At 39.8% G+C, this 14,984-nt stretch overlaps 1 protein-coding gene across 6 annotated transcripts in view; it reads left to right on the top strand.

The window, feature by feature from the left end:
• Positions 1 to 3,938: 3,938 nt before the first annotated feature.
• Positions 3,939 to 14,984, top strand: part of AP3B1 (adaptor related protein complex 3 subunit beta 1) — a 149,203-nt gene continuing 138,157 nt past the window's right edge. The window contains exon 1 of one of the 6 annotated variants that reach the window (XM_064642434.1): positions 3,939 to 4,198. In XM_064642434.1, the coding sequence (XP_064498504.1) occupies positions 4,068 to 4,198 (131 nt within the window). In that variant the 5' untranslated portion in view covers positions 3,939 to 4,067. Of the gene's footprint in view, positions 4,199 to 12,662; positions 12,838 to 14,984 lie in introns of those variants that run through there. The other 5 variants (XM_064642435.1, XM_064642437.1, XM_064642436.1 and 2 more) reach the window with 5 other exon arrangements.

A 14,984-nucleotide genomic window follows, 5' to 3' on the forward strand; every position in this document is an offset into this window, starting at 1 on the left:
CTCATTCTTGGTCTGCCAGGAAAATAATTTATGGACCTTTTCACCCCTTTCATATACAAGTGCACTTGAGTGTAGCAATTGCTTACAGACCATATCCTCAGTCAGTTCATTATGTTCTTTCCAGAAACTATTTATAAATTATCATATATTAAAAAAATCTGTTAGGATAAGTAATGCAAGTGTTTCACCCTTAGGAGAATGTGAAGAATAATAATTTCTAGGCATTGTGCATTTAATTTCTCCCTTTGTTTCTCCTCCAGTAAGAGACTCTCCTATGTTTCTCCCCCAGATCCTATTACATTCTGATTAAGACTTTTATCTTCTGTGATCAATGAAAGAGCCATCATGGATTTCCGAGACTTCATTTCCCCTTTTTGTTCATTCCGATTTCTAAAAGAACTTTCTCCTTTTCTTATTTAATTCCACGCTCTATTCATATTTTATTTTCAAATGCATCAATAACAAAATGAATATTAGGAAAAATGTGAGCCTGCTACTGAATGGAACAGGGAACCTGGTGACAGAGGTTGAAGAGAAGGCAGATTTACTGCCTGCCTCCTTTGTTTCAGCCTTCACTTCCAAGGCCATCCCTCAGGAACTCCTGACCCAGCAGACCAGGGAGAAGGTGTGGAGAAAGAAAGACTTTCCTTTGGAGGAGGACTGGGTTAGAGACCATTTAATCAAATTTGACACCCTCAAGTCCATGGGCCCTGACAGGATGTATCCATCCATGAGTGCTGAGAGAGTTGATGAACACCAAAGCGAGGCCGCTCACAATTATCTTTGAATGGCTGTAGAGATAGGAGAGGAGCCTGACGACTGGAAGACAGCAAATGTCACTCCAGTCTTCAAAAGAGCAAGAAGAACAACCCAGGGAACTATCATGTCGTCCACCTGGTCATCCATCACTGGTCGTACTAGTCAGCTTCACCTCAGTTGCTGAAAAGTGATGTAACAGCTCATACTGGAGGCCGTCTCTAAGCATGTGGAAGACAAGGTGGTTATCAGGAGTAGTCAGCATGGATTCACCAAAGGGAAGTCATGCTTGATCAACCTGATTGCATTCTACAATGAGACAACTACCTGGACAGATGAGGGGAAAGTAGTGGATATTGTCTATCTGGACTTAAGCAAGGCTTTTGCTTTTGACACTGTGTCCAATGATAGGCATGTGCAGGGTCCTGCATCTGCGGAGGAATAACCCCCTGCACCAGGATGGGGGCCAACCTTCTGGAAAGCAGCTCTGTGGAGAAGGACATGGGAGTCCTGGTAGACAAAAAGCTGTTCATGAGCCAGCAGTGAGGCCCTGTGGCCAGGAAGGCCAGTGGTGTCCTGGGCTGCATTAGGAAGAGCATTGCCAGCAGGTTGAGGGAGCTGATCCTGCCCCTCTACTTAGCTCTGGTGAGGCTTCACCTGGAGTGCTGTGTCCAGTTCTGGGCTCCTCAGGACAAGAGAGACACGAAGCTGCTGAAGTGAGTGTAGCAAGGGCTAAAAACATGATGAGGAGACTGGAGCACCTCTCTTATTAGGAAAGGTAGAGGCAGCTGGTTTAGGCTAGCCTGGAGAAGAGGAGACTGAGAGGGGACATCATCAATGTATGTAAGTATCTGAAGGGATGATGCCAGAAGGATGGAGCCAGGCTTTTCTCAGTGGTACTGAGCAATAAATAGGACAAGAGGCAACAGGTGGAAACTGGAATGCAGGAAGTTCCACCTGAACATGAGGAAGAACTTCTCCACTGTGTGGGTGACTGAGCACTGGAAACAGGTTGCCCAGAGACGCTGTGGAGTCTCCTTCTCCAGGGGTATTCAAAAGCTGCCTGCAAATATGCCTGAGTACTGTTGGTCTAGGGGACCCTGCTTGAGCAAGGAGATTGGACTAGATGACCTATAGTGGCCTCATCCAACCTTAACCATTCCATGATTCTGTGTGGTTCTGTGATCTCCTTGGACAGGGACTTACTTTGTTGTATATTGGTTTTTTTGCAGCATGGGACATGATACATGCTGCATGCTGCAGAAGTAAGAAGGTATACTTTTGAAGGGTGTTGTGCTTCAGATACAGAGAAAAGTAGGATGCTATATTCATTTGATACCAGTAAAACCTGTTCCAATATCACTGTGAGCAGCTCCTGTGGATAATACGGTAGCCAGTTCTGCCAAGAAGGAATGGAGAACCAGTACTTCTGAAAAACCACTCATTTGCTTTCATTACAGTCCCAAATCTTGATTCTCTTGGGGAGAGGCAGATCAAAGTTTTTTTCAGACTCATTAGTTTTCTCATTTGTGTAAGAGTTTCCCGAACTATTCAGGAACAGTAGAAGCTGAGTTCATGCCACAGACTGAAAACTCATTCCAGGTTAGGGAATGAGTTCTTGATGCTTAATTTTAAAATAACTTATTATACATCAGATTTCTAAATCATTACTGAATGAAAAATTGTATTACTAGAACTTTGTATTGTATCATTACTTATCCTTTATCAATGACATTTACAAGTCAAAAGTCTTACACATTTGTGCAGGATCTGCAACACCAGCACATTTTGGGTATATCAGAAACTATTAGCAATATAGAAAATATGAGCACAGCTTTTAATAGCTTGACATTTCTGTTATATAGAGCTCAAATTCCATTAAAAAATAATTTCCTTACCAACGCATCTCCTTTTTCATGTCAAATAGCATACTAATAATCGGAGCCAGAAGAGGGCACCCAATAAACATTTGGCAGCACAGTTCAGCTTAAAAAAATCCACACAAAGTGTATATAACTTGGTAAAAAATGCTGCAAAGTATCTTCTGTAACTGTTTTCATAAAGCCTAAGAAAATTAATGTTTGTTGGAATTAAAAAATTACAGCTTGTTGAGTAACATGAGGTGTCTGCCCCAAGTCACATCACTGGATGAGCATCAACAGTTACTGTGACTGTTTATGGTAGTAACAATGAGATATTTACCTCTACAGGGAAAGAAAACTATGATGGTTGCTACTGTAAACAATGCAAAAGGCAGGACAAAAATGGAAGTCGAAATAACCAACAGGTAAAATGTAGATGGCCAAGAACATTCACCCTGAGACTTTTGCACCCTAAACCATGACTTTCAAGAGACAGTGCTACACAGAGAAAAGCCGTGAGAGATCATAAAAGAAAATCAAATCCGTAGAAGGCAACTATTGAGGACAACTACCTTTATAGCAGTCCCACACTCTTAATAAATTCTGTACTGGTAACTCTTTTTGTAAAATTTATTTGTTTGGTAATGACTCAGTTTCAATCAGAAAAGTACAAGCAAGCTGAAAGACAAGCAAGTCAAAAAGCTGCTTCAGAAATATACCATGACAATCCATTTCCTCCCTCCCCCCTTTTTTTTCGTCTGCAAGATAAAAAGTATTGATTGTGAAGAGATAACCTTTTAGAAATGAGTTTACTTCTAAGGATGAAAAGGTTGCACTCCACTAATATATGTCAGGAGATGGACAGAAGGGCGTTTTAATGAACACGGATCATTCCTCAGAGACTACGGGGAGAGGGGAAAGATGAACATAGGAAAACAAGATTGTAAAAACAAATTAGGAGAAACTTTCCTCAGACGACTTCTAATTATCCTTCTACATTTTTGGCCTCCCATATGTAAACAGCTGCTGTCAGTCAGGGCCGCCCCACTCCTACCGTGAGTGTGGGGATCAGCGTGAGGCGGACACGAGTATCTGAGCGGACACGAGTATCTGAGAAGCACGGATCACTGCCACAGATCGTACTTCGTACTGTAAAGGGCTGCGCCAAAGGCGCAGTGGAGGGAGGGCTGGGAAGCACAACTCGGCACACGGTACTTGCGCAACCCCCGCCCCCGGCCCCAGGGCCGCCACGTCCGGGCCCGGCCGCTCCCGCCCCGCCCTCCCGGCTGTGCCCGCCCCCCGCCGCGTGACCGGGGAGCTTCCGGGGGGAGCGCCGGAGCTGTCAGGGGTGTGACTGACTGCGGGGCGCGTCTGTGTGTGAGAGCTGCGCCGGCAACTTTGGCGGGGCGAGGGGCGAGAGCGGCGACACCATCACCATCCACCATCACCATGTCCGGCAACGGGCTCGCTTACAGCGAGCAGGGGGGAGAGGCGGCGCCCGAGCTGGCGCAGGAAGCGGCGCCCACCGTGACCCCTTCGGCTCCCGCGGCCTTCGGGCTCTTTAGCAGCGACACCAAGAAGTAAGGGAGGGAGAGGGCTCGGTGCGGGCGCTGGGTGGACGATCCCGTGGGCGCTCGGGCGGTGCTGGGCTGGCGGGCCATCCCACGGGCAGGGGCAGCTCCAGGGGCCTCCCACTTTCCCCCCTCGTGACTCCGCGGAAAAGTTCACTTGCTTACGTTTAAGGTGTGCAAGTGGGAGTGGGTTAGCTGTAAAGTTTTTCAGTTGGTTTGTTTGAAATACTGCTTATCGTTTTTCCTCTGTTTCGACAGCTAACCACCCTGGAATTATCTTAACTTTGCCTTCAAATGTATTTATATATATATTTATATATATAAAAGTGCTTGTAAAAAAAGTATTTGTGGAGGCTGTAGTTGGAAATGTAGTTGTTCAGGGCGAGGTGGCCAGCTCGAAGTGGGTGTTAACAGTGCTAACAGTATCTTGGTCAGAAGTCAAAATGAGGAAATGGAGAAGGGGAAAAAAAGGCCCCAGCCAAGTGCACTGGCACAGAGAGCTTTCATCTTCTTCAAGAAAAAGTGGATTGGAGAGGAAGAGTGTCCAAATGAAGGGATCAAAAGGTTTGCTAAGCTGCAATTGGACAATTGCAACAAATTGGAAATCTATTCCAAGAGCAACCAATAAAAAGCACCATAAACTAAGGTCTCATGTACATTAGAAAATCAATTGCTACTTCTTCAGTTTGATTGTTTTGCACAAAGAGAACATTCATGCTCTAGAAACCTCGACTGATGTATTTATTTGTGTGCCACACCAAAGTAAATCACAACAACATGAAGCTGCTGTCACTCTGATGCTTAGGTCTGTGAATCAGCAGCTGATGGGCCTTCTCAGTTTGCTAGATGAATCGCATTTCTTCTACCCCTTCTATTCCACTAAATTCTTTGCTTTTTCATTCTGTTCCAATTGATTTTTTTCAATGCTCTAGCATAGATGCCCCTCTGTAAATCAGCTGTAGCTCATCTATGTTGTTTGCACCTGCCTTTTCTTGTCCCCTTCCACAGAAACAACTTTGCACTTTATTTCTTAATCATCATTTTGCGATGTTCTTCTTTCCACAGAGGGGGGTACCCCAATCGTTGGTCATGGCCATAATTCTCTACATAACTCATAAACTTCAGACTGTTTTGCAGATTGTTTTGCAAGTGAAGTATAGCTCCCTGTTTTATTAGATGCGGAAGCTGAAGTGACTAATTCTACCCAAGGCTCCCCAGTGATCATGGGGAAATACAGCTCTGGGGTCCTCAGATATTTTGTACGTGCGTATGTATATGATTGTCCTTCAGTATGGAAGAAACAGAATAGCTTGTGATATGTGTGAATGTCTTATTAATTAATTGCTCCCCCAGACTTTCTCTGAAACTTACAGGAACAGGGAGAATGTCTGTCCTCTAAAGGAATTACTTGTGAGCACAGCAGGCATTGATCTCAGTGGTCTTTTGTAGCTGACAAAAAAAAATCTTGCTGAAATAGGAAGTTATCCATGACTCAGACTTGTGTTGTTAAGCTGTGAGTATGGATTGGGTAGCTGAGGAACAGACACTGTGCAGAGAAGATGATGAAATTTGTGTAATGTGAAAAAGCCACTGGACTGCAATTGAGGGTTACTATTAGAAAAGCAGATGATGTTGCACTCTGGAAAATGCAGTAATAATTCATCAAGCATATAGGTTATATTTGTAATAGTTCACTCTAGTAATAGCCCAAAACTTGATGAAAAAACAATACAAGGAAGTACAGAGAAGTCCTAGATGTGTCCCTCCCTCTTGCACATGAAAGTGTGGGGATAGTGGAATATTCCAGTGGTGAAAAGAAATTACTGTTAGGGCTTTTCAGAGGTTGTTTGCTGATCTCTCTTGATTGTCATTCATCACTGCTGATATGCTTATATCTGATGTCATTGTGGTGTTTCAGTGCTTTTTTTGTTGCTGTGGAAGTGGGAATTCTTCCTTAGACCTACTGATGATACGAGAAGTACTCCTTCTCAGCAAAGGGGCACATATGTAATATATGGCCCTGAACATTACTGCAGTGACAGTTGGATCAGACCTTTGCACTTGGCTGTTGGAGTTAATTGTAACAATATCATGCAGTTAATGTATAAGTATCAAGACACTACTGTAAACCCTTTCTTTAAAAAAATTCCATACTCTTCTGTTTGTGTGTCTGTCTTCTACTGTTTGCCATGAAGAGGAAGTAAACCACAGTGCTTCTGAAATAAACAAATTGTATATTAGGATAAGCTGGTTTTAATCTTGCAGCAGGGCCTATGACAAGTTGCACAGAGGCACAAATAAGTATTAGTAGACTTAAAGATGAAATCTGAAGTTGACCTAATATACATCATTTGTCCTGTTTCGTTTTTCACATTTCAGTAGAAATACTCAGCTGAAATCCTTATCATGTCCCATATGTTTGAAAAAAGGAGAAAAAGGGTCAGATTTTGGTGACCAGAATAATGGAAACAGTCTGCAGACAAGTGCAGACTGTTTTTGCCCATAACAAGAGTTTTCAGCAGAAAATTTGTAAGAGCCAATGGGTAATGTAAATCTTATGGATAAGCGAATCCAGCCTGTGGGCCTCGAGCTATTTCTCCATGTTCTTGATAAATGGAATCCATGCAATAAGCACTGGAAGACTCTCAAAATAATCTGTATAGTGTAGAGAAGTACCATGTGATGCACATCACCTGAGATAATAGAATATTGTTATAGTTACATTATTCATTTTACATTATTATTGCTCTATATGGAGGAGTAAAAACTCTTAACTACCTTCCAACTTCTAATAGTAACTGGAGAGCTAATTAGTACACAGAATCCCTGTTAATTGCTTATATTAGGGTGCAGCTATTACTACTTACAGTTAATTGCAGGTGGACAGAGGATTTTCATCTATATTAATTGCGTTTTAAACAAAATTTACCTGCATATAAAACTGAAGTATAATAATGTTTGGTTCTTGGAAATAGTACAGTTTCAGCAATAAAACTAGCTATTGCTTTTTCTGAACAAAATGTTAAAACTTAGAGGTGAACCACAGGAGTAACATCATTAGATATCAATTGATAAGTACAATATTGAAGCAGATGGCAAAATTTATAACACACATTTTCAGCTTTACTGATTTGCATCTTTAAACTGTATTCCCGCCAAGCAAAATACATTTGTAATTTATTAGACTTTTTTTTTTGTTGCAAATCTGGCTTATGTGTTTTGTTGAGCCATTCATCAGAAAACTCATCAGGGCTGCAAAGCCTTTTTTTTTTTTTTGCAGAGATTTTGTAAGCATGTTTTGCAGAGAGCTGAAGGTGGTGATTTCATTAAGATACTCATTGCCCAATTCTCTGTGCTGAAGACTTTTCCAGACTCATTGGAGCTAAAAGCTTGCTTTCAACTTTCAGAACTTTTCAACTTTCAGCCTGCCAGAGGTGTTCTTGGAATCTTAAATTGATCTAGTTTTGTCTTGGCATATTCTGTTCAACCAGTCATGGAGAGATTGTGAATTGCCATTTGTGAAATTCTTGGAGGACACTCCAGCTCTAATATTCAAACTCGATGCATCCACTATCTCATTGGCACAACTACTTTCTTTTCCCATCTGTTAAAATGGCCCTATGCCCACTGATGTGGCGATATGCCAGTTTCAGTAGGATGTACAACCCAGCAAAAATCTGAACCTTCTAGTCAGTACCAGGATAGGTACTAAGTGCAGTGTACAAACGTGGGCAATACTATTGCAGAACACTTCTCCAGATGAAATCTGTCAGATCTGATGGGAATGACACAGAGTGAATATATGCTTATTGCCATGCACTTGGCACATATGAGGATGCAAGCAATGAACTGTTGATTTGCTATGGTAGTCTGTAATGTAGTCATTACATTTTTGAGGCTTTTTTATTTTCTCAGGCAAGTTTTATAGTTTAAGGTCTTCACTGTGGTTTCTGCATATTTATTGCATTGTCATATATTTGCTTTAGATGCTTGCTTTGATCTGCATCTTGAGTGGTATTAAATACACATTTTTATAACTGTTATAAAGCTGATGCTTGCAAGAAATTCCACTTTTTCTTAGTTCTGCTTTTTGAAGGCTATCCTTGTCTGTGCCACCCTTTGGTAGTTTTGTTTCTGGAAGGAAACCAGAATTCTTTTGGCATCCTGCCAGAAGATGAACAGCATTGTAATGCTCTTTAACAGGGTTTCTGAAATGTCATGTACTTCTATGTAAATATACTAACACTGGTTCTGTCAGTGACAACACCAGCTTTGTGGTGGTATCTTTAAAAGAAACCTTTTCCACCATTTTTGGGAAAGCTGGAAACACTAAGAGTTGGACTCGATGATCCTGTGGGTCCCTTCCAACTCAGAATATTCTGTGATACTGCTTCTCACTTCCCTATAATCCCTTTACAACTACCCAATGCTGCAAAGTGATCTACAAATGTCTACAAACACTGATCACTTGCCTCAAGACAGGCTGTAAGTTGACACAACCACTTAAGTGGCAGCACCACCTCAGATTCTCAGCCTTCAGGAAACTGATATCTTCCACCAAGGAAGATTTCTCCCTAGCAGAAGTTTCCTTGCAGTTTCAGTGGTGTGAGCACTATCAGAAGAGGTCGTAGGCAGTGGAATTACAAGATTGATACTTTTCATCCTTTCAGACAGCCTTTCTTGTTTCTGGGTGAAGTAGTGTCTGTTACTACTCTACTGACAATAGATAATCTTAGATTAAATTGCAATCAGATCCAGAAAGGATTTCAAACTGCTTTGTCATACTAGCTGCCACCTGGTTAGAGCATTTGAAATGTAGGTAGTTTACATCTCTGCATTGACAGTGATGATAGCAGCAACTTACAGGTGTTCATGCACTGAGCTGCTGAAGCACTGTTCAAGTACTACAGGTTCTCAACAGAGAACTGGGAAGATGCTTTACTCAGGTTTTAACTTTACACTTTTCTATCTGTTTCCTCTCTCAGAAAGATGAGACTATACTTAAACCATCCAGATTGCAAGTACTTTGAGGAACTATTGGCAAAGCAATAATTAAATGAATTAAATTTTGTTGCTGCTCATACCATAATTGGTCTTGTTCTCTGTGACTTTCAGCCTTAGAGGATACTATAGTTATCCTGGTTTTCCTCACATCTCTGCAGGCTATCCTTTAAACTATCAAGTTTGCTTTTTGGGTAGTGTGTTTCTTTTTCAGATTGAAAAATTAGGAATGGCTGAAAGCAAATAAATTACTTCTTATCTCAATATCTCTTTAAACCATAGAACAGCTACACTTGTAGCCATATGACTTGGGTCTTCCTTGAAGTAATAGTTGAATACTGTGTTGTGAATTAGCAGTAAATACAGTGCTATAATGGAAGAGGATGGCAATACTTAACAGCACCACAAGATGTCATTCAAACAGTTTGTGGTGTAGACTGAAACTCAGCGAAACTCGGGTTTCTTAATTTCCTGCTAGAGGAAAATTCCCAATGAACAGCAAAAGTAAACTCATATGGTAGCATGTATTTCCTGTCAATTTAGCTTCCAAGTTTTATGGCTCTGAAATCAATTTGTAGTTCCTCTTTAAATGTTAAATTTAAACTAATTTAGAGTTTACGCAATAGCATGTCCTAAAATAAGCCAATTTATTTTGAGTATTTTGCAGTGCCAGTAAAATGTAAGAAAAAAATATATTTTTTTAAAATTTTGTGGGGAAACATGGGACTTCATTAGTACTACACAGGACTTCATTACTACTCAGGTGCCAGGGCAAAAGGTTAAGCTGCTCTCTCAGTGTGGATTTTCTGCTTCAAACCTGATAACATTCACAGTATTTTATTTTGAACTTTTCATTGGAACGTTTTGCTGTGCTGAAGGCAAAAAAAAATTCTTAATATGCTTTGGTTAAAAGCATGTCCTCTCAACTGAAGTCTCCTAAAGTCTTTGAACACAAGAACAGTGCAATTGTTACTGTGTAACTGAAAGTATGCAGCGGATGGAAAATGTAAAACAAGAAATGCATTGTTAAAGTTCAACTGAGTGGCACTTTTGTAACTTCTGTTCTATAACAGCTTATGCCATAATACCAAGAAGCTCGCTTCAAGGATTTGTTTGCCATTTCCTGTATCTTTTCTTCCAGTGCTGTCCTTATCTATGAAAACCCTTTGTCTCACCATGGGTTTATTTGTTTAAAATTCATTCATCTTTCGTAGAGTTGATTAAAACTGTTCCCAAGGTTTCTGTTGCATTACTGGCTGGGCTTCAGTTTCAGTTTTGATACTCATGAACCTTCTGCTTATTTACGAAGAAAGCTTTATGATTAGTGGGTGACTTCTTTAAGTGACTGGGTATGTTGGAACTGTAGCAAAACCTTTTATGGGTTTCATCTTACAATGTTCCTAAGAAAGAATAGAAAATAAAACAAATGTGTATTTTTCCAGAGTGGAACAAGTGTTGTCTTAACAAGAATTGTTCAGAATATGTAGATGCAGTGGCAAATGACATGCCACAGGTTATGGATTAATATTTTAGTATGATTAAAAGTTTGTCATAGTTCCTAGGAGAACACAAAGTAATTGAGGGGCTCATATTGCTGCCAAATGTGTGTAAACCTCAGTGATGTGTAGTTATGCCTACCCTTTTTTTGTTTGTTTGTTTGTTTTTTTCTGTGAAAGTGGGTAATGTTGGTCAATCGAATCTGTAATCCTTGTCTTAACCTGAGCAAGACAGCAGTTTTAGTGACCAAGTGTGTGCTGACAATAGTATGGCATATTCAGAGTTCATCTCTAGTTCTGTTTGCCATAATCAACATAGAGAGTTACGTGGTCAAGGTGCTTTCTGGCATAACAGGCTGTTAAAGCTGTTTGGCAGTATAATCTTATGAATTTCAAAATCCAGTGTGGTTTTTTGTTTTTATTTTCTTTTGTTCTCTGCACTCCACACACTTATCACACCACATCTCCACGCCCTCCACCCCCTCTTATTTTGATGCATTGGAATAGGGCAGTCCTATCATATCCATACCTCTATTGTATCTACAAGTGGTACAAAGGTATTAAGAAAGCAGCATTTTGAGATAGAAGGAAAAAAGTATTATGTATCTTAAATGCCGCAATCATAAAATATGAAAACATAGAAGAAAATTAGAAATCATCTTGCTCATGATTCATTGAATTAACATCCAACCAGTGTTTTGAGGAGAACGTATTATTCTGGATGTGTTTTGTGATGCCCATCGTGTTGTGTCATTGCAGATCTGCCATAGGTGATGCTCGTTACGAGAGAAAGTTAGGTGATGAATTTGCATTTCTAATTTGCACTCCTTTAGCTTTCAAATTCTAGTATTGAGGAATACAAGCCTGTGGTGGTAAAGATTACAAACGCAGCTGGGAACTGATTTCTAAATATATTAATAATTGACTCATTACCTTTTGTAGTAGATGCTATACCAATAGTAAAAGATCATATTTCGTAGCACTGTTGTATATGAGTATAATATTTCTAATTATAGTCCATAGCAGTGCTTTGAACTTCCAGCGTTTCGGATGGTGGGGCTGCATGATGTTAAGCACTAGATTATGAGCCGGGAACTCAGGGAAATCTCATTGCATTCTTAGATGTGTCATTGGGCAGACAAGTGAGAGTCTTCTTGTTTATCCCTATTTTGCTCTTGGAAAGTCATTTTCTTTCTTCTTATTGTTAGGGAAAATGGCTCAGAGACTATTTTTACTATAACAGAGGTGGGTTTTTTTTTGATGTCTTCTGTCTGGAGCCATTAGTTTCCTGCTTTGTATAGCTCTGCATCATTCGTCAACTATCAGATTAGGCTTCTTTAAACCAGGTGTTACTCCTGAAGTAATAAAGCTTATATTTCAATCATCTGTAATATGTACCTAATTCTGTAAGGCTAGAATTACCCTCCAAGTTTTAGCAGGGAGGGGCAAAGGTGTTGATGCAGCTGGAGAGTTGCTTGCATTTTCCTGAACTCCTGGCAAGTGGACATAAGTGATAAAGAAATTATTTGTCTAACATTCTGTACTGAAGAATTGTCATTTCCGAATAATTAATGAGTATGTAAACATGAACCAAAGTGTGATGCTTACGTTTATGTTTTCGGTTTTGAGGGATCTAACTTAAGGATTGAAGTTCCCTTAAATCTTCTTAATGCTGAAAAGATGGAAATATTTTTATACTGTACAATAAACTGTATTATGAAAGTCTGAAATGCATTTGCTTTTTCCATTGTTCATTGAGGCTGCTGATAAGAGTTGCTTTTGGAGGGAAATGACCTTTGAAATCTGCGAAGGATATTTGTTTCTAGAAGTTAAAACAGCAAGGGAGTGGGTATCCTGTTACATAATAAGATTTTCTTTTTTTTTTTAAGTAGACTTCACTCTTGGAAGGCAAGCTTGATTGAGCACACTGATTTTTGTGTGTGGTTTTTTTTTTTGTTTTAATACTGCACTTAAAAGAATGGAACAAAATTCCACAATGTTGGGTAAAATAGTTGAGGTGTCTTGCACTATTAAATCTGCTCTTAAGGGGCGAAACTTTGAGGTTACACTGAAACCATATCTAACTGTAGAAGAAAAAAGGCTTGCTGCTGCTGCTGATCCATGTGGATGTATGGAGCAATATTTTACTCTGTAAGTACCTAATGTTTGGTAATCCTGGATTATAATTTGTCAGAAAATATTTGAAACAACCCTCACAACCCATCAATTTAAGTAACAATTAATTTCCAAATGGATTCATCAAGAACTTGTAATTTAATTTCTCTTTTTTTTTTTCTTTTCCCTACCTGCTGCTTTTCTCTTATGGAAGCAAGGCTGGCTGAAAACAGGTCTTCCTATCTTAGTTTCTCTGGTTTATGTCTTTCCAGTTAACATTTCAAAATGTTGTAATTTGAAATGTATGATATTTTCTATAAGCAGTTAGAAGTACATTTTATCATTAAATAGTCCTTTCTTCTGTCTTCACATCTTAAATTCACCTTTTCCGTTTTTCTTCATATTTGTTACATTCTGGGAGAAAATCTTCAGCAGCTACTTGGATCTTGTTTTGTATAACTTCCTCTGTTTTTGCTACTTGATCCTGAAGTTCAAATTTTTTTTTTCCACATTTTCTGCTTTGTTGACGTATTCTTATTTTTTCGTGTTAATTAGTATTCTGTCTTCTGTTGGTTAACGATTCTCTTGCTTCTCATGTTAATTACTCCACTTGCTCAGCCTTTCTTTCCCATTGGGTCGGTGGATTTTTTGAGTTGGTGGGCCATAGTCATAATCTCCCACTGCAGAATTACCTTTTACCGAGTTGGAGCTGATTCAGCACTGTTGCTGAGTTGTCTTTATTAGTTTCTTCTTTATCTTGGGGGTTCTGCCAAATGTCCTTGTGAACCATAAATTCTACATTCTTTGTGTCCACTGTCAGTGGTACATCCTTCTTCCCAAGCTTTGTTAACCTCCCGCTAGGTCTGAGATAATTGAAACATGTCGAGCCCTTAACAAGGCAATTCTACGGACAAGTAATTTGTCTTTTTAACACCTAGATGTAACGTAAAGCTGGCTTGTTAGTTGCTATCTGTTTCATGGATTAAATCTCCTTTCTCGTTTATTAATCTTGAAAGTATACAGAGATCAAACATCAAAGAACATCCTTTCTTAAGAAAATTTTTATGTATTCCATTGTTTGCAACAGCAGTAGGAAGCTGGAGCATAGGATAAGAAACAACTTTGTAAATCAAGTCCAGACTTTTGCTACATAACTTTGATAACCGTGTCATACAGATTCTTGCACAGGTAAGGATTAAGACTTAAGCAGAAAGAATTAGGGGTCTCCAAATTTCTGTATCCAGCTACAGCAAAGTCTCAGGCAAGGTACTTCAAGCTAACCTAAAAGAACTGAGACTTACTTGGTATCCTATACCAAGGTGGATAGGAATGGTCAGCAAAATAAGCTATTTCTGTGGGCAAGAATAAAGAGAGCTTGGTAGGAAATAATGTTGATTGGGGGTTTTTTTCCATCTGGTTGTGGTTCTTAATTTTGTGGATATATACTGAAACATGTGGGCGATGTGGATTTCTCATGGAGGGCACAAAATAGATGCAGTATTGGCTTTGAAAAGATGAGGAGATCTCCACTGGAGTCTGGAGTCACTCTTTTCCTTACAATTAGGAAAAATGTTCTATAAGGATTTATGAAGGAATGGATGACAACATTTGGTCTCATTGTAACTAACTATGGCTTTGACTTAAACCTCTTTTCTTCGCTGTCTCAAATTCTAAGGGGAGTGATAAATCTGAATAGATTTAGGTTTTACATTCACTTTTGAAATCTTGTCTGGATATATTGGGTTTGGCTGAGTGGAGTTACTTTACCCCATAGCAACCTTCATCATGCTGTGCTTTCTTTTGGTAGTTGATGACACACCAGTGTTTTGGCTACTGCTGAGCATTGCTCACACAGTAGTCAAGATGTCTCTCCAATATCCCTCTTCACTGGTAGCCTGGAGGTGGGCAAGATCTTGGAAGGATGCATAGCCAGGACTGCTGACCCTGACTGACAAAAGGAATAATCCATACTGTATGGTGAATGTTCATCAATAAAAGCTAAGGAGAAGGGGGTGGGCATTCATTATTATGATTGTCTCCTGAAGCACCTGCTATGTATACTAAAGCCCTGCTTCCTGAGAGGTGGCTGGACATTGCTTGTGGATCTGAAAGAGAGAATAAATCTCTTTTTTCCTTTGCTTCTACATGCAGCCTTTTCTTTTGCTTTATTAAACTGTCATTAT

The sequence above is a fragment of the Pseudopipra pipra genome, chromosome Z, assembly GCF_036250125.1.
Source record: "Pseudopipra pipra isolate bDixPip1 chromosome Z, bDixPip1.hap1, whole genome shotgun sequence".
Lineage (NCBI taxonomy): Eukaryota > Metazoa > Chordata > Aves > Passeriformes > Pipridae > Pseudopipra > Pseudopipra pipra.